Source organism: Stylophora pistillata, chromosome 6, assembly GCF_964205215.1.
Source record: "Stylophora pistillata chromosome 6, jaStyPist1.2, whole genome shotgun sequence".
Classification (NCBI taxonomy): domain Eukaryota; kingdom Metazoa; phylum Cnidaria; class Anthozoa; order Scleractinia; family Pocilloporidae; genus Stylophora; species Stylophora pistillata.
Window position 1 is genome coordinate 28,867,391 of NC_142524.1, and position 25,000 is coordinate 28,892,390.

The window sequence follows — 25,000 nt, forward strand, 5'->3', positions numbered from 1 at the left end:
GCACCGTTTGGGGATATAAGGTCTTTGGGAAACGTTAAATCCCCCGTTTCTGGCCCACAAGGAATACAGCGATTGGTTGAAAGCAAAGATTCGTATAGATTTAGATGCGGATTAGATCGTTTGCTAGCATGTCCCCGAAGGCATTCATCTATAAGGTAGCACACAATAGGATCCCGCAGCTCTTTGGATATCCTCGTGATATTCGGGAAAAACACATTTCGAAGAAACTTTTCTTGTGTCATGGTTCGTTGGATGATAACCTCCATACATCCAGCCTGTTGAAAACCTTTCCTTGCAAAGTCTGGAAGTTGCACTATTTTGTAATCAAACTTTTGAAGGACCATCTCACTCTTCGGAAGCTCTTGTAACTTGAGGTCTTGATAAATGCATTGAGTCACTGGGAGCCATTTCCCTCCTGTGGATACTAAGGGTAGGTCGACGTCACTTGCGATTCTTCGATAAAAGCTCTTTATGAGTGGTTCCCATGCGGATGATTGAAGTTTTTCTGGATTTGGCCAAAGCGTGAAAACACCGTACAACGGGAGTTTTCCTAGAGTTTGCATGACAATCATATTTTCCAAGAGCTGAGCATAGGCCTGAGTCAATGCATCCTCCATGAGGCTTTGATTCCACCGCACTTCTAGAGGTTGATGACCGACATCAGCTGTAGTACCTTCCCAGATACCTCTGCGGTTTGAAGTGACTGCAAAGTAGCCATTGGTATGTACTGGAAGCCCTGTTGGAATGTTAAGTGGAAGGAAACAAAATACCTCTCCAGGTACTGCCTCTACTTTTTCGAAGCCATCGCGTTGGGTGGATATTTTTGCTGCCACTCCTGAGGCAGATAAGAGTCCCTGCTTCCTGCCCTCCTCACTTGCTGCTAGTCGGAAGGAATTTTCGGTACCAAGACAAGATGTCACAAGCCAAGACTGGGTTTCTTGACACCTTTGTTCATTGTTACGACAGATGGTGGAGGACACAGAAATCAGTTCCGTCAATTTGGGAGATGGAAACCTGTCAACAGGGTTCAACCGACTAGTTGACTGCCTTGTCCATGCTGCGCATGACTTTAGGAAGGTACTTTCCGTTACAGAATTCTTAACTGGCATACATCCTGTCTGAGGTTTCCTGGAGATTTCAAACAAGAGTCGCGGGTCTTTCGAATCCGTCGCGTTTTCATCCACCTCAAGAAACGACACCTTTTTTACGTTTTGTGAAAACAAAAGAAGAATCGGCGATGATTCTCGGAAAGAAAACATAAGGGACCGTATATCCTGCTTAGTGTAGACCTTGTCGCTGATTTCTCCTCGCTTTGTTCGGAATGCAAATCTGAAGAGAGTGCCTTCAAAGTAGAACTTGTCATTATCGCTGGGTGGAGCAGTGTCGCAGCCAAAAAGCCCATCAAAGGGTGCAAACTGATCAGGAAAACAGATTAAGCTGTTCTCATTTGCCGCCAGATCCATCTTTATTCCAGGCTTTGAGGCATCGTGTATGTGGTGGCCAAGGTGTGTTCTTTGTGGATCAAAAAAGACAGCATAATTTCTGGTAATAAAGCTTGGAACATCGGTAAAGTGATAAACTGAGCTGAAACCAAGACCAAAGCGACCAATCTTCTCAAGATCTTCCTTTTTCGTGGCACCTGCCAGTCTCGATATATTCTTCAGATCGTCATCTGTAAAGGTTGCATTGTTGTATGCTAACAGGGCGGGACCTTGGCATTCTTCCATGCCTGGTGACAAGAGCATTTGATTTGGATGATTACGCCAGTCAAGAACAAACTGGACTTCTGTTGCACCAGCATCATCTGCATTTTGCACTAATTCCTTAAAAACACCAACCCCTTCTTTATACTCGTTCAGAATATTCTTCAGCCTCGTGGTAATTGGCTCATGTGGACCTGTTTGCTCAATACCTAAGGCCTCAGCGCAAGTGACACGAGTGCTGATAGGTGGAACACCCAAAAGGGCAGCGGTTGTGGAAGATATAGCTTCGTGGATCATTGGAAATTCACTCTCGATGAGAAGTTCCGACCCTCCTTTTCTCAACCAATCCGCGTCACAAAAGGTGCATTCCGAACGCGGAACCAACTTTAAGGTGTTATCCCAGGTGTGAATTGGCACCAGAAGAATTTCCCGAAGTTCTGGACCGAGTTTCTTTCCATCTCTAACCATCCAGTGAAGAATCTCATGCGACAGTTTTCGATCAACTGCCACATCTTCTTGATATTCACTACTGTTGTCATGTTTGGCCTTTATCATTGTCAAAACATGCAACAAATCGGAATCTTGAAATGTGTGACGAACACCGCATTGTTGGAAGAAAAAATTGAGGTGTCGAAATTCTTGAGGAACTATATAAAGGTAAGGCCTTAAGTCGATTCTGCAGCAAGAAGTGAATGCTATCTTAGACGGAGATGAAAATCCATTCCCATGCCAAATCCATTCCGGAAAACTGTTATCCTGACCTATAGCGTAGATAAAGCTCTCACTGGTGGATGCTTCTTGGTAGATCTGCTCTACCATCGCTTGAAAATGATAGAAAGCACTCCAATTTATGCCATCCAATCGTACAGAACAAGCAGAACGCAACTGGTTTAGAAGGTGGTGGACAGGTGGGGATTTGTTCCAACCAAAAACAGCCTCTACTGCTTTGGAACAAGGCTTAGAGACTATTGGCGCTGACGCTCCTACAAGAGTAGCTTTGGACTGGCTGAAAATTTCAGATGGTTTGTAGAAATGCGTTGTTCCTGAAAACCAAGGCATTGCACTTGGATAGGAAGAGAGACGACTCTGCTTTCTTGGGACCCATCTCTCGTTCATCAGAGCTTGACCCAAGGACTTGTCAGGTGGGTTTTGGTCAAGGAACTCCAACAAGGCTGATGCTTTACGGGATCCCACATCACTGTTGAAACTCTCTACTGTTTTAGCAACATGTTGAATGTCCTCTCTGTTTGGAATACTCCTCATTCCAAGTCGCCGAAGACGTAGAAGAATTTCATCTGTGACGAAGCTTTCATTTGGAAATTTGTCGTTTTCGCTATCAAAAAGTCGCTCCAAGACGGGTTGGTGTGGATCTAGAACGCAACAGGGAGTAACTAACTTGTTGCTTCTGGTGAGAACAAAGGGCAGTTGTTGAAGGGATGCATGAAATGAGCTGTCTTCCTTGCAAAAAAGGGAATACTGGCAAAGTACCCACCTCATCAATGTAGAGATCTGTTGGTGACTATAGAAATTGCTCCGTATACCAGTAAAGACAATGTTCTTTAAGAAGGTCGTTTGTTTCATCGGTGGGATTCCAAGTCTTTGAATCAGTACATAAGATTCGCTATCTCTCAAGACAATGACTGAGGACGCTCTTGGTATTGGCAAGGATTGGGGAAGTTCGAAACCATATGGTGATACTTCATGAACTTTAAATCCATTTATGACAGCAATGAAGGAGATTCTATCTGCTGCATCAAAAATAGGAAGGTGATAAAGGAGATTTCTTTCATCATCACTTAAGGACGCGGAAGAGAGAAAACTTCGTAACGCTCGCTTCTCATCTGTGGAACAATGGGTAATCGTTGATACGCATCTGTCTTGACCCAACCTGCATAAGACCTTCATGACGCCTTTAGGATCAGGTGAGGCGACGTATCTCTGTAGGGTGTTGTGATGAATGTAGGATGGAAGACTTTCTACAATAATGCAGCCAATTTTTCCAAGCATAGACAAAATAAGCGGCGGTAAAGAAATACTCCAGTTATGTTTTCTAATAACCGAGCTTGATGAACTCAGCTTTACCATGTTTCGGTTTCCAGCACATGTATGTGGAATGAGCGGGAGTTCTTCAAGCACTGAGAGATCAGGGAGCATTTCCTGAGTCCACTTCCATACTGACTCCAACCAGTGCTCTGATGGATGACCATTCTTGCCTGGGTACCAAGGCACTGATTGATTTCCTCTATACCATTCCGCTGGAAGCATTTCTCGCAGGAGCTGGAGGGTCCTGGTTTGGTTTAACTTAACGAGTTGCAAGGGTTGGATTGTGTTGAAACTGTTAGCATCAGGAGCAACCCTAGACAAATATGTAATGGCTGGAGTTTGAACGTTGTCGTCGAGGAACTTGTTGTCCATGTTGTGGAAAATGGAACGGGGATTACCTGATGACGAAACATACACAGCAGCGTCTGGCTCACGGCTGTACTGAAGAATTCGGAAATCAATAAAACTTCCATCTGCAAGGGGTAGAAGTTGGACACCATGCATGTCGCCCAGGTTCTTGTCCTCTAGGGAAAATTCTAGTAGTAAAAGCTTCTTATTCCTCGGTACATTGTTTATCTTCCAACCTCCCTGGTTTTTCTTTTTCAGCAGGGCTCTTAAGAATGCGGGGGTGATGCTCTTCGTAGGTACTGGCGTGTATTTATCAATGGCAATCATGACATGACTTGGGACGACTACAACAGCCTCATTTGCTTGGGTCAATGTTTCTAGAACCACACGTCTTGTTTCATCGGTTACCCTCCGAAATTGGCTTTTCATTTTGTCAAGGTAAGCGTCACTGAGGTTTTTCCACTGACCATGATTCGCAGGGGTCCAGAAGACGTTTTTTGTTAGTAAAATCGAGAACATAGGCTTCAGCATACACTTCCAGTGTTTCTCAACTTCCTGAATGTTTGGCCAGGAGTTGTACACGAAGTCTGCTCCAACTGAAGAATTACATGATTCTCTAAGACGGAACAACACGTTGGCATAGGCCTTACTTGCAACATGCTTCACCAGTGACACATTCCATTCTGCTGTTGGATCATCCTGACAGTCAAGCCCTGGCCATTTTAGACCACGTCGATTGTCTGTGAGGCCAAAGTAGCCATGCACGTGAACTGGCAAACCGGTCTTGGAGTCAGCGTCTGTGGAAGCGGTAAAAAGCAGAATATTCTTCCAGTACTTGATGAGAGAGCTTGAGGTTTGGCTGCATTCACTGGTGTAGCACAACCCACCCAAGGCAGAAGACCCAACTGTAATGACAACTGTTTGAGTGTTGAATTTTTAGCATCAACCTGGTGGTACACAAGCCATCTATTTTCCACTGCTCTTTTTCCTTCAGTCACTTCCACGATATGCAAATCTAAAGAAAGACTTACGTTTTCAACTTGCCCGTAACTCAGCCTTCTCAAATCACTGAAAAACTTTCTCTTCTTCTCTCTAGCTTCTTGCCGACAGCTGTCACTTAATCGAACTGTAAAGAGATGTCTTTGAACGCCTCTTTCATCAGTTTTAAACAGAGCAATTTCTTCAATGTTCTTCAGGAAGAGCAGGATGACAGGAGCTTCCTCTTTGAGGGCTTGAAATAATTTTCCAACTTTTTCCTTACTATAAACCTTTTTGGATAAATCTGACGGTGCACTTCGTAACGGAAAACGAAACAAAGTACCATAGTAAAATTGAGTTGAAATGTTGCAGTCCAAGACATTCTCGTACGGCTTGAACTGGTCTTCGTGATCTTCGAGGAGCTCATCCTCAAGGGAAAATTGCTGTCCCGTTTCCCCTCTACCAAAGTGTGTTTCGTGAGGGTCAAGAAATACAATAGAATCCCCACTCACGATGCTGGGAAGATCTAAATAATGTAATTTGAAGTTACCAATTAGTAATTATAATAAGTGCAAATACCCAGTCTGTTACAACACGTACATTTAAAGGATGCCGCGCGTGTTGCGGCTTCTGGTGCAAAGTTGAACGTACGATTTCAGAACGTAACTTGCTACAGTTCTTATCTTTTATTCTCGTAACAGGGAAAAATTTCATCCTCAAATAAACTTACCAGTTATATGATAAACTGAGTTGAAGCCAATTCCAAATCGACCAACTTTTAAAGGGTCATCCTTCTTACTGCTATCCATCAGTCTCTGTAAGTTGTCCCAATCACTTTCCTCAAACAGAGCATTGTTCTGAGCATATAAAGCAGGGCCCTGGAACTGAGAAAGAGTGGGTTTGACAAGCGAGTTCTTTCCGTAAAAGTCTTGACGCGAATCAAGGAGAAAGGACACCTTTGTGGCGCCTGCGTCGTCTGCATTCTGAATGATTTCCTGAAAAGACAACATGACCTGGTTATCAAATAACGACAAGTTACAAAATAAGGACATTTGTGATCCATTATTAAGTCATTTTACCATATTGGGGCAATAGAACGCACAAAATATACCAGAGTATTACAGTATAGAACAGGTCAAGAAATATGGTCAAAAAGCGGAGCAACAAAATGGCCACACTGAACAATCCAAACTTTCAATTATCCGTTTTTTAGGCTTAGCTTTATAAACAACAAGCCTATTAAGCCCATTGTATTTTTTCGGTGACCATAATAACACTTCAACGGTGTGGTTTCTCTTGTGTTTGTCTTATGCCTCATGCGACCGATGTGATGTTCAGATTGAGGCCCAAGGTTGTGTTTCGAAGCCAAATTACAAGAAACTGAAATTATTGTGTAATAATAATCCCTCATTCAGTTGGATGGGTTAACGTATGATACATGTAGACATTTTTCTCATTGTACGCTTTATTCCTAGCCCCTGCGGGGTTGGGAAAAAACTGGCCCATATTACAAATAAGTTGCATTCATTAAAAATGTATCGCTTTGTTTTGAAACTCCAGTTTTGTTTTCTATATCTATTTGATTGAAGAGAAACAAACTTCAATCCAGTGCTAGACCAACTTGTGTAATCTTTACATTATTTAGGAAAGAAATTTTGTAGATGTAAAAGAACAGCGAGGTTACATTATGCAAATTGCTGTTCCAAAGTCATGAAATAATCACCAAGTATTATTGGTGAATAAACACTAAGGAGGGTTTGCAAGTTTACAGGAAAAAAAAAAAAACAAAAGCAAAATGAAAGAAACAAGAACAAATGATTTAGATCGATTCTCGCCTTTATGTGATGATTTAGGCAATCACAGACATAAAATTGTTTAATTCTTCTTTCACAGGAAAATAAATTGCTCTTGGTCATAAAAAGTTTTAGTTACTCTTATTGAATTAATTGTTTCGTCAATTCGACCACTACTGCGGAGGGCCATGATTCTTTCTCCTCACACAATGATTTTGAACACTTTATTACTGTTAATGTTTTCCCAGTCCAGGATTGTCCTGTATTCATTTATTCAGTCATCAGAAACGAAGCTTTTCTAATCTTGCACTTTTAAACCGGGCTGACTACATAAGTTCCTTATAGAGAATATCCTCTTGGTTCGTGCTAACTTGATGTAATGTTGAGACAAAAATCATAATTCCTACCTTTAAGATTTGTCCTCCATCAGGGTATCTTTCCAAGATACTTTTCAAAATGTGGGTCAGTGGAGGTCTCCTCTGGCCATAGGATCTCCCTGTTATCGCCGAGAAACAAAATCGTTGTAAGAATTAGCAGAACGAAACTCACCAGCATAAACGGATTTTTTTATAAACATAATATGACCTCTCGATCGAGCCAAATTATAAACTGATTTCTTGAATCATCTCGTTTTGTGTCTTTTATGTTCTTAACATTATGTTGATTGTTTTCAGACAACGCTCGCTCCGATAAGCATGTACATTTTGAGGTTTAGGTAATAATCAATCTTTTTAATAGGTTAAATACTAACAGCAAACCGAAATTTAGTGGCCTCTCAAGATCACTAGGTTTCCAAATGAATAACGTTGCTTCAACGGTACTGGCGAGGGATCTTAACTTTGTAACACGAACTTTTTCAATAACTCTTTCTTCATAGTCAAGATCTCAGTTCCTCTTGAGACCCAATATCTTTAAGTGAAGTGGAAATAAAAAACATTATTATCCAACTACACTTAGACGAGTACAAATAACGCCATAGACGAATACAAATATCACGCGGTATTCGTACTCGTCTATTGTAGAGTACCAGTTAAACAGGTTTTCTCGCATCGCGCAAGCGAAAAATTGGATTGTAGTTACGAAAAAAAAAGTGGCGGACAATTTGAATCGTATTTCCGACGACGAAGAGTCAAAATGGCTGGCAAATATAGATCCAAGTTTATTAGATGAATCGAACGAAGAAAAACAGCTTCACGACCAGAAAATTTCTTAATTTTATGAAGAAAATAGAAACAGCAAGACAACAACGCGCCAATTCCGTTCCACTTCGCATACTTCTGTCACGCGCTCTCCGTAAATAAATATCTGCGACGTTCTCCCGCTGAAACAACAGTTTGGCGTGTTGGATAAATAAATAAGTTATTAGACGTTTTGATGTGTAGTATCACTGAGTATTTTTACTCGTTATTTGTATTTTGACTCGCCCTACAGGTTCGTCAAAATACGGCACAACTCTTAAAAATACTCAGCGATACTACACAACAAAACGTCTAAGATATATTTATTATATGGCTGTGTCTCACAAGGAATGGGAACAACCGAATTCACGAATTTGATTGGCTGAAATCAATATTGAAAGCGGTCTAGATTTTCCCATCTTGACCGGTCTAGAAAAAAAGGTACAAAGAATTTAAAAAATTGGCATATCAGACACAGCCATATAATAAACATCTTATTAACCGAGCTAGGTCGGTCTGTATGGGGGAATCTTGACCTCGGTCGCTGGTACAGACCTCACTGCGTTCGGTTCTGTACTGGCGACCTTGGTCAAGATTCTCCCATACAGACCTCCCACTCGGTTAACGAGAACTAAGTATTTGCCCTCGAAATGTTAAATATATTTTACATGCAGACTCCCCATAACTAGTATCTTCCTTTACTTTCCTGAGATGGTATAATACATTTGGTAATAGCTAGTTTCTTTTTTTTTTTTTTTTTTAATACAAAACACTTCAAAGCTTACTCGAAAGTTGATAAATAGTTGAACATAGTAGACTCATAAAACCTCATTAGTAATTTAAACATATCTTCGAATATTCTAATCTTGGATGTTCATAACTGTCGAATGGTTAAGAATTTAGCCATTCGGTAAACCTTAAGGGTTCAAGCCCTTATGCATGTTGATAAATTAAGGGTACATTACAGTAAAAGTTCAACGCTTACCTTTTGCAGTCTTGCGGCGAGGCCGCTCTGCCATCGTATCATTCGAACATCGATGATAGCTCAAAAAAATGTCGTCGCTTTAATTTTTCACTACATAAAAGAGACGGAAAAAAATCCATTTGATATAAATGGGCACTTTTTAAACGTTTATAAACCTATCGACGATCTCAATGTTGAACAAAATGATTGAATAGAATGTAGGTCAGAGGACTGACTCGTACATTATTATAAAACTGTCTGGCCAGCCACGTATTACCTTACATCTGCTTAAATTTAGGAGAAGCCTTTGTAGTTTAAACAACAGATTGGAGAACCAGCATTGCGTGTTCTGAAGATCTATTTATTCACTAGAATGGTGGAACTTTTGGTCTGCCAATCGATATGATTCAGTTTATCATATACTCAAGAAAATATCTCATTCCTGATTGGATGGGTTGCATAAAATATTTATGGCTTAGTTTGCTTGTCAAATTTGTATATTCAATAACCGATTCAAAGAAAACACAAGCATTTTCCAAACCGTTGAAAAGTGCTCACAGTGATGTGCCCCGCGGGTGTAGCGGAAGAGTGAGTAAGCGATATAAATTGGAATGATACGAATGAAAATTCCATACGATTATGCACTTCTGGATTTTGGGTCACTCAGCGGTCATAGGTGGGGCGAAAGTATTTTTCAAACGTCTTACTAATCTAAGCGTTTAGCTTTTCAGTCATTTGCATATGGTAAGAGAATGGTTTCAGAAGTTGTGTTTCAATTTCTTTACTTTTGAATATTTTCACATCAAATTCTCGGTCCTATCCGGCTCCGAATGCGTCGATCAGTATGCCGATTGAATGTAAAGAAGCCCTTCACTTACTTTGACGACATTAGTATTTATTATGATGGTTTATATTTACCTAGGTTTCTTTAGACAGTTAAGGACGTTTACAAAAGAAAACTTTGGGTATTTCATGAAGAATCTAAACTCTAGTCGTGTATGGAATGAGTTCGCATATTTCGCTCACTGATTTTCATTCACTATAGATTTGATCACGGAAATAAACTTTGAGTCCTGACAAATAAAACACATACTGCCACTAGAAATGTTCATAACGTAGGCCACTGAATTTGTTTCCGACCTTTCACGGAGACAGCATCGGCAATCGCTTTTGGTTTGAATTTTAAACCAGAACTATGACAGGCCCTGCTTGTTACCAGAAATGAGGAAAGAATCTGTTAATTAAATGCCTTTGATTAACGCCGGACTTTGCCGATGTCGGATCGACGATATTTGCGGGCCATATTGCTATCACTCTAGAAAACAACGGCACTGGCTCTAGAAACTATTTACAAGAGCTAAAAGATCTAAAACTGCAAACTGAGGGGCGGACAAGTTCTCAAAGATCGCGGCACTTGACTTGCAGAATCCACGCAAACAAGTGCAAGCTTTCCCGAAGGAGTCCCAAGGCTCGGCCGAGAAATTTGAAGAGGCGTAAGATTGTTTACTTCATGGAGAATATTTCCTGCTACGGCTGGATCGTTTCTCAGAAAGCAAATTCTTATTAATTTGGTGTTCACGAAGCTTGCGGCTTGTCTGCCCAACGAGACGTGAGGCAATTTAACTTCTTCTAATAGTTGAAGTACAATTAAATAACACTTACCTCAATCTTCCTTGCCGTTACAAACAACCATTCAAATCTATTCGCAATAAAACAGTTTTTAAAAGCCGAAAAATGAATCGATTTCCGCACCTATGTCATTCGATATTCCCAGAAACTACTTATGTAAAAATGCCGACGACTTTCAGAGAAAATGACAGTTCTCTACCAATCATATTGCACGGTATACCATCCCACCTCACGACCGGAAGGCGAAAGTGATTCTTGGAACCCAGAGCTGGATTCTTGGAATTGGCTTAGTTAAGCAAATAAAGCAATGCTTATCACGGTTGGACGATTATCATGTTAAAAAATATCTGCTTAAACGTATTCTAGGTCAGGGTATTAGATTGCTGATAAAATTAACATTATTTAAACGAAGTTGCAAATACTAAATAGTCAATTCATTCAAGCTTGTTTGGAGTTTCTTATTCCGCGGAAAAAAAAGCAGAACATTTCAGGCTTTTGATAACTGCGATACGTCACTATTTACTCTTCTTTAATTCAATAGATAAACTACTGTTAATAACTTTATTGCGTTACGTTACGTTGTCTCAACGAGGTTCACAAATCGGGCTCTCGCTTTGCAGTCGTCTGATTTTGTTAATCACTCCTATGATTACAGACAGAATATTGGACCCCACTCATTCCTACTGCTATTAAAAATAATTTTCTAAATGTTCCTAGTTGTTTATCTTTTGTTGGATCACAGCTCACGTGGCTGGTAGGCTCATAACAACCGTGGTATCACAGTTAATGGTACAATGGGATGAGTGGCCTCTAAGTCAATAGCGGTCATCAGACACTCGCTCGCTGCTTCGTGCTCGTCTTGGGCTTCCAAAACCACGCCCAAAAGATGCCTAAAATGAAATCCACCACACAGCAAGCAGACACACACATCGTTAGTATCAATACGATTAACCTGTGTGACCAAGACAGGATTTCTCCTTATAAATGGATCCAATACCATATTCTCGAAACGAACATCATAAGAATTATATTACAGACAATGAGGAGAAATACTAATAAGATCGTGGGAGGGACCGAGTTAATTGTTCTCGAAGGCTTTGTTTCGACACTGTGGTCACAGGAGAGCGTTAGCCGACAAGATAACGGAAAGGTTCTACTTTCCTCAGAGTTTATGCGTGGAAATAAACCCAACTACACGCTTCATAGCTGTTTAGTTACACTACGAGGTCAAAATAATATTGACACGATGCAACTCGAGGCACGAAATAAAATTTAAAAAAATCTATGATAACGTAACGCAACGTGTTATTGGTCAAGGGGATCTGACAACAGGGTTATACATCCATGTAAGCAAGAGAGAGAGAGAGAGAGATGAAGACAAGGTCACATAACCTGTCTTATTCAGTCAAATTAGAATTAATGGTACCCTCTAGCTTAATGATTTACACTCGCGCCCAAACGAAGGACTTGAATGAAACTGACAACTCACCAAGCTTCAAATGCTGTTGGATCGATATTGATGGCTTCGCGGAGTACTTTCTCAGCCATGACGAGGTTACCAAGTTTGTGATACACTGCACCCTAAAGAGAACAAATGAATTAAACGGTTTTACATGTTAACCTATAAGTCTATAAACATAGCCGCGAAACTTTCCTGACTTTATTATTCACATGGCACAATCTGGAGAAGGAGAAACAATCGAAAATAAAAAAAAAAAATCAAAATTACGCTGAAATTAATTATCATTCTTGGTACTCCGTATACTATTTAACAACTGAAATTGTGCGTCATACTCCATTCTGAAAATACCATCCATTGGAAGGGGTAATATTTGTAGGTGGTAAAAATGTGAGGGGACCCACACAATCATTGAAAATATTTCAGTGACGGGGGGGAACGGTCAATATTATCACTCACCTGAGGGGCTGGTAGAGGGGGACTCACAGGATTCTGGTTGAGTCGCGATAAAAGTTATCTGAATCCCCCCCTCCCATAGGGCTTTGTAATATTCTTATGATCCCTCCCTTATTAGCATTTAATTGGCAGTCAATTTTCTGACACCCCCCCCCCTTCCGTTCCTCCTAAAAACCATGGATCCTCCCAAAATCTTCTCCTCTAGGCAATAAATAACGACTGGTCCCTCATTGTGCGATGGATTTAAAATAGTCAGAATTAGAACACGGGAACCATATGCCGATAAGGATTCGTTAATGAGTGCAGTGTAATTTTGTTCGTCTTACCAGATGTTGAATGCTGGCCACGTGGTTCGGGTTTATGGAGATCGCATTATCGAAGCAATTCTTGGCTTCCATAAGGTTTTCTCTGAGCTCAAAAATGCGGCCACGCTGTGTAGGAAAAATTGAGAACAACAAATTAACCATTTGAAGTCTGCATGTAGGACTGAGTGGGAACTTCCGATGCGCAGATCATCGTCCTATCCCTGCATTAGGTCATCGCGGTTCTTACTATTGCGCTGTTCCCGTTCCAGGCTTTTGCTCGGTCACCGCATTCTCAAAGCGGTCGCTCCCTCGATCTAAACCTCCCTACTGAGAGCACAGTATTTTTAACAAAGGGGAAGATAATACGTATGCGTGCACTGATAACACGCAAGCAAGACTTATCATACCTGGAATAGCACATCTGGGGAAAAAGGGAAAATCAAATGAGCCTCCTGAACGCATGCGCTGGCTTCAGTGTCCTTCTTCATTGCGATATACACATCAGCTGTAACAAAACACAACATAAGTCTGAAATAAATCAACAAACCACTTCCCTGAGTGACTAAATAGAAGTGAGTTAGATAAGGTATAAAGTGTTGACAAACTGTAAAAAGATCTCATGCTGTAGTTTTCGCAACTGATCTGAGATTGTGCTGGTCTTAGTTGACTTTGCATAAAATAAGACTTACCGATAGCAAGCCAGAGTTTTGCTTGTAAGGCCAAGACAGCCGGGACGCTGAGTTTGACGGAAGTGGAGGCAGCCTCGTCCGATAAGGCTTGCTCAAGGCGCACTGAAGCGGCGATTGAACTGGCACCATCATCTGACAAGAAACACCAACAGTAATTAGTAATTAGTTCCCAACAGACTGACAATAACCAAAGTTGCACGGGGAATTCTATTGTTTAACAGAGCACTTACTGGAGTCTTTGTCACTGGTGAGTTCGGTGAGTGGAATCTGTTTCAAGCTTCGGGAATCTGTGATGACTTTGTCTAGTAAACCCGATCCAGCCCTTTGAAGCTCTGTGGATCTACGTTGAGAACAGTAAAATTTTAAACAGTTTAAATTTTAAACACTCTAAATTTTAAACAGTTTGTGGGTAAGGCATTGAGTCTGGAATAAATTTTGTTGGTTTACTTTTAGCACACAAAATTCCTCCTGCAAACAGAGGTTGATTGACAGTTCTTAAACGCCTAATGGCCTCTTCCTTTCGCGTCTTGTAATAATTTTTCAAGCTTCACGTGACTGTAAGTCCCACTCCCACTCAACGGGATGTTCATCCCTAGTTCGTACACCCCACCCCCCACCCCTACCTCAGCAACTTGGGTTCCCCCGGACACTTCACAGGCATCAATTATTAATACTGGTAGGAGCACTGGAAAGGCTGAGAGTCTCGCCCACAGATGCAAGGAAATTAAATTCCGCGGCTCTCTAATCTCAATTCGGTTATCCACGAATTGAGATTTAGAATTGCTTCTAAAATCAACAAACTTCCTACCAAACTTCGAGGCGTGAAAAATCCTTTCTTATTTTTAAGTTTTGGTTCACTGCTTACCACCTTCAAATGGTTTTACCCGCAAAAAGTAATTCTGCGCAACAAGCAGAAACTTCACTCGTTATTTTTTTAATCAAGTGCACCTTCGTTTTGATCGACGAATCACCACTCACCCTGAGAGATCAGACTCGTACACCTGTTTCCAGGTCTCCAGCAACCGTTTGCACGTGATAAGCGCTTGGTCTCCACCTAAGCAGGCCTGTTCTAGCTTAACCTTCGTCAGAAGCAAACTAGGAACAGATAAAAGATAACGCTAAGAAAAATAGGAGTAAGAGTGCTTCTCGGGAATGAAACACCTGTCCATAGCAGGCTGGAACCCCTCTGCATTTCAGCTGAGAACTGAGGTATTCAAGTATCAAGTTACCCCACCAAAAAAAAGAAGAAAAAAAAAAAGAAGCAGAAAAGAAGCCTGGAGAAAAAATTAGGCTTCAACGATTTTCGAACTAGTTTGGCGCTACTACCAAGCGCCACGAAGGTACACGTTGGGAACGAGGGAAAGTTTTTTAGAGAGTTCTTTTTTCCTACGGCGGAATCTGATTACAATTTTTCATGAAATAAATTTAAATTGACCTGCGGATAAAAGTCAAGTACAGCTCACCTGTGGCACAGGTGAGCTGAAGTACTATACACACCTGAAGTCGTCAGGGAATTCCATCAGGGCAGCGTCACAGACTTCAAGTGCTTCAACAAACTACAAATGAACATCATAAATCAAACTGCATCTTCTCCTCGTTACACCAGATCAGCACGACATGCAGGCGAGGTGGTGAGAAATTAATCACCAATACAAAACATTGAAAAAGATCACTTAAGAGAATTCATGTTTTGAGCTGTGAGATGTTTTGAGATGAGATGGAGAATAAACTCACCTACCTTTTTCTGAGAGGAAAGTATAAGAGCTAAGAGATGCAGGAAAAAGGATTGGTTCATGTCCATTTTAAGTGCATTTCTGATGTTCTTTAGGGCCTTTGTCATCTAAGATGGACGTAAATAAAACTTTTAGGGTCCAGTTTCTAAACAATCCACAGTTTTAAGCGCTCTGTGATCGAGTATCGTAAAACAAAAAGCAAAGGAATCGAAACAGTTACTAAGAATACACGCCGGTGTTTCCCGCGGCGCACTAACATTATTAATTTTATTTTTACTAATTTTTTTTTTCTAACTCGCGCAACGGACTTCGCCTAAAAGATGGGACTGTCCGTAGTCTACAGCACACGATGACGAAATAGGAACAGGAACTTTACAGAAGTCTTTGTTTCTCCCTTTACTTTCCCACGGTCCATCCAAAAGAACAAAGCGGTTGGTAATTTTCAAACTATCTCTTACCTGTCTCATGAGAGCATGATTAAGGGCGAGGTTAAACAAAACTTCACTGTCGTCAGGATCCAAGTTATGCCCCCTGTGTAAACAGAGAAAATGCCAAAAATAAACAAGGAGAAATTGATTTTTCCATCGAGGAGTGGCAATCGTGACAAATATTTTACAACTTTGTTTCTTCAACGAACGAGCTAACAATTTACCTTCTCTCTCGCTGTGAACAGGATCCTAATCAAAAGAAGAAGGGGAGAGGGGGGGAAGGTTTTAGGGAGGGGGAAAGGGAGGGAGGGGGAAGGGGAAGGAGGGGGAAGGGAGGGAGGGGAAGGGAGGGAGGGAGGGAGGGGAAGAGAGGGAGGGGGAAGGGAGGGAGGGGAAGGGAGGGAGGGAGGGGAAGGGAGGGAGGGAGGGGAAGGGAGGGAGGGGGAAGGAGGGAGGGGGAAGGGAGGGAGGGGGAGGGGAGGGAGGGGGAAGGGAGGGAGGGGGAAGGGAGGGAGGGGGAAGGGAGGGAGGGGGAAGGGAGGGAGGGGAAAGGGAGGGAGGGGGAAGGGAGGGAGGGGAAAGGGAGGGAGGGGGAAGGGAGGGAGGGGGAAGGGAGGGAGGGGGAAGGGAGGGAGGGGGAAGGGAGGGAGGGGGAAGGGAGGGAGGGGGAAGGGAGGGAGAAGGAAGGGAGGGAGAGGGAAGGGAGGGAGGGGGGAAGGTAGGGAGGGGGAAGGGAGGAGGGGGTTAGGGAGGGAGGGGGGGGAAGGTTTGAGGGAGCTGCGGAAACATCAATCTGAACCTGTCTTTGATCTGAGGTCTTTCTTCCCATCCTTTTCCTTTCTCGTTCTTCCCAGTTTCGTATTCGCCCTATCCTAGACTAGAAACCTTGTTCACAAGCTTTATCTATGATAATCCAAAGCGCTTTCTTCTCCGCTGACCCCAGCAAGACGCAGTACACTTAGCACATATCCAACTTGTAAATGACCTGGCCTGTCGACAACTTTTTAGGTTAGTTGGACGACCATCCAACCACCAAGTCAGACCTAACTGCGGGCTAAATTCGTTTTCATTGTCCCACGCTCGTGACAAATTTGCAACATTTTTCGTTAAGGTAACGTTGCGTTGATTAAAAAGGAAACTATCACCAGCATTACTAAAAGGATGAGTTTTGAAAAGGAGAGCAGAGTAAATCATTGGAGAAAATCAAATTTTCTTCCATCATTTTTACTTACTTCTGAAGAGCATCAATCGCTTGTTTCTGAAGCTGTTGACGTTCTCCACTTAAACAAGCTGTAGGAAGATACATTAATACAAAACATTAGAAACATCTCCCCTTAAGATAGTCGTCAGTAATGAAAAGAAGGCAATAAAATGAATTTTCGTTAATAACTAATTAGTGTGAGCAAAGTTGTACCTAAAATAAATCTAAAAAACTAGTCGTTACACTATTTTAAAAACCTGATGTTTTGAGGCTATAAGTAAAATCAATCAATCTATTGCCTCATTGATAAAAACTATGCAAAGACAGTAATTTCCCCCAAAAAAACTTCGTTGGCTGGGAATGTCTCCGACCCAGTCTCTGCGCAAATTGCCAAAATCCATGCAGGAAATTACAAAGTTAAGAGCACATCCTATGCACCTTCACTGGCTAACAGACTGTAACCGATACCCAGTGCCAAGTATCCTTTAGACGAAAGCTCTTTCTCATCTCCCATGGCGATAACTTTCTTAGCAAACTTTATCCCTTCATCAATCTTGTAAAAACAAAAACAAAAAAAGAAAAAAAAAAAAAAGAGGAAGCGAAAAAGCTTATTAGTAACCACTCCTCATTTTTACTCTCTCTTTCATTTTTCTGTACTTATTTTGCAATACTTAGGATGTCAAAAATGTCTGCTCAGGGACCGCGTTTCCCACTCCACCGCAGCCCATCTCGGTCTCCGTTTCACGAAACGTTGAGGAGAATCGATGATCCCTTGAGTAAACTTGGCATTTTGACAAGACTCCCGCGCAGTTGAATGGTATTTATTTATACTCGGGGTGGGGTGGGGGGGGGGGAGAGGAGAGAGGGGCGGCGATAATAGAGTGTCTTGGCCGAGGACACAACACAATGACCTAGTCAGAGTTAAATCCCAGATAACGGCATTACAATTAATCCTGTTCTTGCTTCACGTGATGACGCTTTAGAATCCCCAGTGAAGACCACAATTCATTCGAATTTTTTTCTTAGTTCAACGTCGTGAAATGAACTTTTTGACTGAGTTACCGTTCGATTTTTTGGAGTCTTTTGGCTAAGAAAAATTTCTATAATTCTGTTCACTTGACTGAGCGCAGTACTTCAAGGTGAAAATTCCTCTTTGTTTGAATTCGAGGCAGGGCTTGCAAAAGTCCTTGGGTATCAATAATACTAGGAAAGAGAAATATCCTTGCACAAGGAAAACCGCTTCGTAGTACATGATTATTCAATGCATTCTTCTAATTATGTTATACCGGTGTTCATAATGTTCCTCTTTCAATAACGTGACTCCACACCCCTGAGGACTAGATCGCTAAGGGAAACTCATCCACTTGACTCAATGTGGGTTGTTTCAACATAGTTCAACAGACATTTAGAAGGCTAACCCTTTTTCTACATTCTACAATATTAAAAGAAACAAATTTTCATACCATATGAAGGCTGTTAAGACAGAGCTTAGCAGCATAAAGGCAGACCAAGGAGTCTTCGGGGCGGAGCTGATGACACTGTTTGAGAACCATCAGGGCTCTGTGATACTTAAGGCAGCAGAGAAAGTCAAATTACAATTTTGAAAAGTTCTTATTTTTACAACTGTGAAACAGAGATGCCAAGAAACATCATCAAAAAAATGTTATAAAACCACTCCCCCCCTTCCCTCCCCCAACACCTCCATTTCCAGCCGCAATGAAGCTAATTTTTTTGGTTAGTTTCAATGAAAGCGTAACTTAGTCAAAATAGTTTATTGCTTGTTAAGGAAAATGAACTTCATAAGTGGAAACACATACTTTGCCTGCACTGATGAGAGACAGACCAAACTGAAACCACAGGTGGAACTCTTCAAAAGCAACTTTCATTCCTCTGTCAAAACACTGAAAAACATTTTAAAAATGTTGTCATCTTTTTTCGTTGCCCTAAGAAAACTTATTGCCATATTCTAACCTCTGATAACATGCCATACTGAGCTCTCCTGACCAGCGCCAATGTAAGTAAGTCATATGCATTCTCAGAATCGACAACTGTCTGTTGTCTGGCTGTTGACTTTTCTGGAGCTTGACTGAGCTCTGCATCCTTAAATACCTGATAAAAACAAAAACAAAAACCAAAAACAGGCGAAATAAAACAGTAATCAAGTAACCTTGGGGCCACCCAAACAATGAAATCAATCAGAGGACAGAACTAAAATAAGAGATTCCAATATTCCCAATCAAATTCAAGAACAAAACAGTGAACTTTCAAATTCATAGTTGACAACTAATGCTTACGTGACTACATAAGGTGTCTGTACCAAGTCCAGTTGAAAAACATGGTTGTTATTTACTGGACAGGTACATGTTTTACCATGCTTTCCATTTTTATTTCCATTTAGTATGACTTACTACAAAGAGTATATCTACAAGTAGTAATAAGTAATTATACCTGAACCTTGTGGAAAAATAAATCTACCACTGGACAATATTTACCTCATCTTGGAACCTACATGAAAACAAAAGGATTCTGAATACAAAAACAAAAAAATACTTTGAAACAAACCATACCATGGCCTCGTCTAAAAGTAAAAGGAGCAAACTTTCTTCTGTTTCATTCCTGGGAAAAAACAAACTGCAAGAAAAAAAAGTATATGCCAGTGCTTGAGAAACAAAGTAACCCTTACTGGCAGTGTGCAGGAACCTCCTTATAATGTCCTAGTTTAACCCTTTAACTTCCACGATCTGATTGTTAATTCTCAAGTCTAGCTGCTTCACATTTTCTTGTACATTAGTTAAGAGAATTTGTTGTTAGATCAAGATAACAAATTCAACCTGATAAGTTTGAGTATTCTCATTACCTGTCTACCGGATAATGTTGGGAGAAGTTACATGTTAATCTCTACTGAAAGTTAAAAGGTTGATTGATTAGGATTATTATGTTGTGTCCTTGGGCAAGAAAGCACACTCTCTAAATGTCTCTCTCTTCCCAGAATTATTGATCAGTAACTGTGTGGAGAACTTGATATACAGTGTGCATGTATAGCTGAGGCATTCATAATGAGGGAAGAACTAGAGCACTCTCCATGAGGAGTGGCCATATTACTGATCCTACTTGAACAAGGTGTATGCTTCAAGAAACTTGTCAAACTTGTAGCAAATTTGTAGACACTTGACCAGCGGTTAAGTTATGCTATGAACTCTCAAATGCAGTCTTTGTCAAAATTCCATGTGTACTTTTAAATGATGAAGATAAAAATCACTTGGTTTTTGGATCAAACTTCTCTTCATGAAGAGAGTTTCACTAAAACTGTGAGATCAGCTTGAAGGACTTAACCCTTTAGCCCTTAGGGGTGACTAACATCTAGTTTTTCTCTATATCATCACTACTGAATCAAATATTAAGATAGGGAGAATACAAGAAATGACCACCTACTCAAGAAGCTCTTGATCGTAAAAAATATTCTCCTTGTCAATAGCATTGGAAATGTATAGAGAGCAGTATGGAGAATTTGTATACTGATGTCAGGGTGTAAAGGGTTGAAAAATGAATATATAGGTTCATCTTATACCTTTCTCCACTGTACATTTGTGGTTTCAGAGGAAAGGTTGCATGCTTGCAGGTAATAACATTAATTGTGGTGGCCTTCAAGTCCATCTTGGATGCAGATTTCAGTGATGATGTTGAGCTTATCATTGGAGAGTTGGGCAGTAAGTTTAGGGGTTTTTCGTAACTCATCTCACAAACTCCTCGTAACAGAACCTGTGCCAGCTGCTTGGCTAATCCCTGAACTCAATTGAGTTTTTGTAAAAAAAAAAAAACCAACAACAACAACAACATTAGAGATAAAGAGGCATACAGCAGGTCTTTGCAGTGGCTTGAGCACATATTTCCATGTTGAGGGATAATTCAATATTTATGGTTTAAATTGGCTTGATCACAAGCTGCTACTGGCTGTGAAACTTCTAAAACTTAGCAACATTGATCAACAGTCATTAGACAATGCATTTACCTTTCTCAAGCCGAGAGAAGTTCTTGTCTCCACAACTCTCAGCATGAGTCTAAATCTGTTGATACCCTCCATAATTTTCCTGTCACAATACAAAAACACATATTAGACTCCACCTCTTAAATGAAAATCAGGAGAAGAGCAAAAACTAGAGCTTTCATTTTTTCACTTAATTGAAGATCACCATTGGGAACTTTCTAGCCTGGAATAGAAGTATAACATGAGCAGATTGATTTAACTTGCACAACAGTCTACATACACAGTAGAAAGTGCGCCTCAGCAAGCCTAAGTTTTACTCACCCATTCTTAATGTGAAGTACTGGAGCCCTTTGTAGCGCTATCTCCAGGGTCCTTCCTAACACTGGTGTCTGTGATGGTGTTGCAGTCCGTTGTGAAGATGTCTGGTCAGTAATTAGCCAGAGCCCTATGTCACCAGCGCATTCATAACAAGAAATGATATCCTCATCACTGATGTCTGACTTTCCAATTGACCGCAACTGCTCAAGAGCCATGGCTGTGGGTATAGCATACATATTGATTGAATTAAACACATTTCTATAGTTCATTAAATACCTTGCTGGTGATCTTCCAGAAAGTGACATTTCTCAACTTTCAACCTTACATCTGGTAAAAATGAGAGTCTTAAGTTACAAGTTTTTCAAGATGGGAGAGTGTTTTGCTGTTTTCGCAAATGATGAGACCAACTTTTTTTTAAATCCTGTGACACCTAAGAGTGATATGCATCTAGATTCTCCCAACAGTGTCGCCTCTGAATCAAACATTAAGGTCACGAGAATAAAGCAAATGATCACCAACCAAAGAAGCTATTGATGTTGGACAGATTCTCCTTGTTAAAACCTCAGGAAATGTATAATTAAAGTACAATGTGGAGAACTTGCATACTGATTATAGGGTGAAAAGGCAGGGCTCAATTTAAAACTAACTTTTTAACTTACTAGCAAAGTGGCTAGTGACAATTTATATGTTATAACAATTTCAGTCTGTTTACTAGCCAAACTGGCTGGTGGAAATTGAAAACCACTAGCCAAAACTGAATACCTACTAGTCTGTGGCTAGTTGGCCACTGTTAGTACTAAACCCTGATACAGTTGACACACTCAGTGTCAACATTCCCTATGGCAATCATTCTTGGCATCCAAAGCTCTTTTCTAATATTTTGGAGTTTCTGAGCCAGAAATGCACTTGTTCTTATTCCTTTCCCTTACAAGATCTGATTAGCAATTCTCCTTACCGTCTACCATACAATACTTATGTTGTTAGTTAGAGAACTTAGTATTGGATCAGTTAATGATCCCTTATTGATATTTTTCTTAAATCTCATTCCTTTAAGCTTGATTTTGAATTGATAAGGTGAGGAGAAATTCTGTGTTGGTCACTCATGGGAGTTACAGGGTTATGGTGCACTAAAAACAATACCAAGCAGAAATGATTTAAGTAAGCCTGTATGATCAGCTGCTGAAAAATAATGTTACCTTTATGAGCAAAACCTTCAGCAACCAGTTTTGTTTTCCTTTTTAATTGTGTGTCAATGTAGATGTCTTCTGTTCCAGCTTGGTCACAGCATTTTACACAACTTTGAAATTCTTCCAACACAAAGTAAGCTTTGCACAGCAAAAATAAAGCCTCTTGTTTTCTTTCTACCTGTTCAATGAGAAAATATGTCGTGGTACAATTTGAGATGATATTAGCATAATGTTTTGGATATGCCACTGCCATTTCTTCATTCAGCTATACTTTACATGTAAATTCTCCCTTGAGAATACTCAAGCCTATGAGGTAGAAGGGAAATGTTTAGCAGCTAGAGGGAAGAATTACCAGATCTCGGAGGTCAAATTATTCATTAACTTGAATAGAATTGTTTACACCAATTTTTTTTATCTACTACTTCATTCACTTATTTATTGAATGATTCATTTATTAATTGTTTATTGGTAACTCATTCATCTACTTTTTACATACCTTTCCCAACTTATCTTGAGAAACCAGTTTTTCAAGATTCACAACAGTTTCCTCTATAGCTTTTTTGGCTTTAGCAGCATCTGTTGTTCCGAGAGGATGATCTCTGAGGTATATTTCAAGTTGGGATTCACTGATGAGTAGCTTTTTTATTGCATCTGCATACAAAAATTAAATTAAAATATACGTCCACTCCATATGTAAATAAATGAATTAAATGATACAGCTACAAAGAGGAGCTATAGATTGGCCACATAGTGAATTTTTTAAGGTTAAAGGAGTTGCAGATTGGCCACTTAGCAAAAGGTCACATTGTTTATAAAACTCTGTATTGTACGCCATGTTCTCTTGATGACTAGCGAAGATTTAAAGCAATATGTCTCGTACACTGGATGATATCACCCCAGAAATCATTCTTACTGCCCGCAGAGCTAATATACTTTGTTTAATTAACCTTTCTCCAGTACCTCTAAACTTTGAAAAACCAGTCAATCGAAAAAGCCCCCCTCACTCAAAATTGAAAATGACGAAGGGAATGAAAACAGTTGAATACATGACATAAACATTGGCAGGATGATTTCCTCTATGAGAGAGTTCCTTAATTCAATCGAATCTGAATCTTCCCATTGAAGTTTTTATCCAAAGATGATAAACACATGACTAACTCGTGAAAATTGGAAAAGTCTTCCAATATGAAATATGTAGCCTTAACTTCAATTCAGATTTCGAAATAATCCAGTGGTGATCAATATGTGTACAAATTAAAACCAGACACATCGAATACTCTTCAATTTAGCGTTTGAGTTTTTCCACTAGAAACGTCAATCTTCCAGACAAAAAGTAAAATCCAGCAAATAATTATAAAAACTTTACTTAACGACAACATGCAAAAACACTTACCTATACTTGGCTCACTCGTAGTCCGACTTGATAGCTGATCGACCAGTTTTGGCATATATTCCCATTTTTCCTCCCACCGCGAACGCTCTATGTCATTCTCTAAATTAGTTTTTGATCTTCGAGCCATTTCATTTCACGAAAGCGCGTTTTCAAGCAATCTACATTATGCCAACAGAACACCTTCTAGACAGCCATGTTTGTTTTCAATAGGAAACCGCAGAAGATTGGGTTCCACTTTCTTCAAAATTGCTCATGTAATTTACACAGAAAGTCCATTGAGCGCCATCTCAACCTTCATATTAGGATTAAAAATAATGAAAGGTAAGAAATAGAAAATAGGGAAAGTGGTAAAAGATATAAGAGCGTAGTAAATGAAATGTGTTGTAACCAGCTGATAAGCCCGTCGAGGCATAACCTTAATTTCTTTTTCTACAATTCGTTCCTCTGCTGTATCACCTATGGGGATCATTTCGTAATTGAACATGGAACAAAACAAAAGGTTATCAAACTTCGAGTCAGTTTAAAGTTACAAGGTTGATCACGGTTTTCCACTCTCCATATTATTTGATGAGACTCTAAAAAGGAAGCTTTAATACATAAAGCTGAAGGTTCAGTTTATTTAAATTTCCAAGAAGTTATCGTAAAGAGACTTTGGAAATATCTGAAGTGAAACTAAGACACTCATGAACTCATTATAAGTGATACACTTGTCTTCCTAGAAAAATGGTCAAAGATGGGATTGACCATCTATTCATTACAAAGGTGATCATATTTTATCCATATGTACAGCTGTCTTTTGCCAACGCTAAGGTTATTTAAATGATGGTTTGCGTTCGTGTTCATCGTAGAAAATATAATGGTTGGAGATGAATTGAAATTTCAACCAGAGACTACTAGTTAACGAGGCACGAACTATTTCTTTTGAGGCCTCGGCTCCTCATTACTGTCTTGAATTTAAAAATACAATCAGGAAAATTCCTCCAATGCTAAAGGTACTTGGGGGACACATCAGTCCATATGTCCTACCACTACATAATTTCTTTCATATCAACAGGCACGTATTATTTACATGAACATTTTGTGTACAACTTAAGGAGAAAAAAAACATTTCATCATAGATATCTGACCTCTCTTAGCTAGATACCTAGAGTAGACAAAGGTCTAAAATGAGGCTAAATTAAACTGATCGACTCAGTCTTCGATCGTTTGC

At 40.2% G+C, this 25,000-nt stretch overlaps 4 protein-coding genes across 7 annotated transcripts in view; all 4 read right to left on the minus strand.

Moving 5' to 3' along the window:
* LOC148729277 (sacsin-like) overlaps positions 1-10,706 on the minus strand; it is a 108,726-nt gene extending 98,020 nt beyond the window's left edge. Inside the window, exon 1 of the mRNA XM_088763499.1 lies at positions 10,670-10,706. The gene's annotated coding sequence lies outside the window, so the exon portion shown is untranslated. The remainder of the gene's footprint in view (positions 1-10,669) is intronic.
* The window catches only part of LOC111338248 (sacsin-like), an 18,740-nt gene extending 7,937 nt beyond the window's left edge, over positions 1-10,803 (minus strand). The window contains 6 exon segments of the mRNA XM_022944687.2: positions 1-4,894; positions 4,897-5,598; positions 5,803-6,067; positions 7,273-7,361; positions 9,029-9,118; positions 10,670-10,803. The exon segment at positions 1-4,894 is cut by the window's left edge and continues 7,937 nt beyond it. Coding sequence (XP_022800422.2) covers positions 1-4,894; positions 4,897-5,598; positions 5,803-6,067; positions 7,273-7,361; positions 9,029-9,062 — 5,984 coding nt within the window. The 5' untranslated portion in view covers positions 9,063-9,118; positions 10,670-10,803.
* Positions 10,804-11,183: 380 nt separating this feature from the next.
* LOC111338249 (tetratricopeptide repeat protein 7B) lies at positions 11,184-24,009 on the minus strand. Its single transcript, XM_022944688.2, has 22 exons — positions 23,791-24,009; positions 22,894-23,048; positions 22,407-22,575; positions 21,214-21,427; positions 20,917-20,995; positions 20,476-20,690; positions 19,475-19,538; positions 18,879-19,016; positions 18,725-18,808; positions 18,371-18,475; positions 17,346-17,460; positions 16,939-16,996; positions 15,737-15,809; positions 15,284-15,385; positions 15,043-15,101; positions 14,524-14,640; positions 13,776-13,885; positions 13,546-13,677; positions 13,264-13,361; positions 12,878-12,982; positions 12,126-12,217; positions 11,184-11,526 (listed from the first exon to the last, which is right to left on the minus strand). Exons 1-22 carry the CDS (start codon positions 23,915-23,917, stop codon positions 11,397-11,399), a joined length of 2,541 nt encoding a protein of 846 aa, XP_022800423.2. The 5' UTR covers positions 23,918-24,009; the 3' UTR covers positions 11,184-11,396.
* A 378-nt stretch (positions 24,010-24,387) lies between these two features.
* LOC111338229 (neo-calmodulin) overlaps positions 24,388-25,000 on the minus strand; it is an 8,985-nt gene continuing 8,372 nt past the window's right edge. For all 4 annotated transcript variants that reach the window (XM_022944666.2, XM_022944670.2, XM_022944667.2 and 1 more), the window contains one exon: positions 24,388-25,000. This exon is cut by the window's right edge and continues 59 nt beyond it. The gene's annotated coding sequence lies outside the window, so the exon portion shown is untranslated.

Coding starts and splice junctions, on each gene's coding strand:
- LOC111338249 (XM_022944688.2), bottom strand. CDS start 23,917: ATGGCTCGAAGATCAAAAACTAATTTAGAGAATGACATAGAGCGTTCG. Junction 18,476..18,724: donor CTCTCATCAGTGCAGGCAAA/GTATGTGTTTCC, acceptor TGCTGCCTTAAG/TATCACAGAGCCCTGATGGT. Junction 13,678..13,775: donor CACCAGTGACAAAGACTCCA/GTAAGTGCTCTG, acceptor GTTTCTTGTCAG/ATGATGGTGCCAGTTCAATC.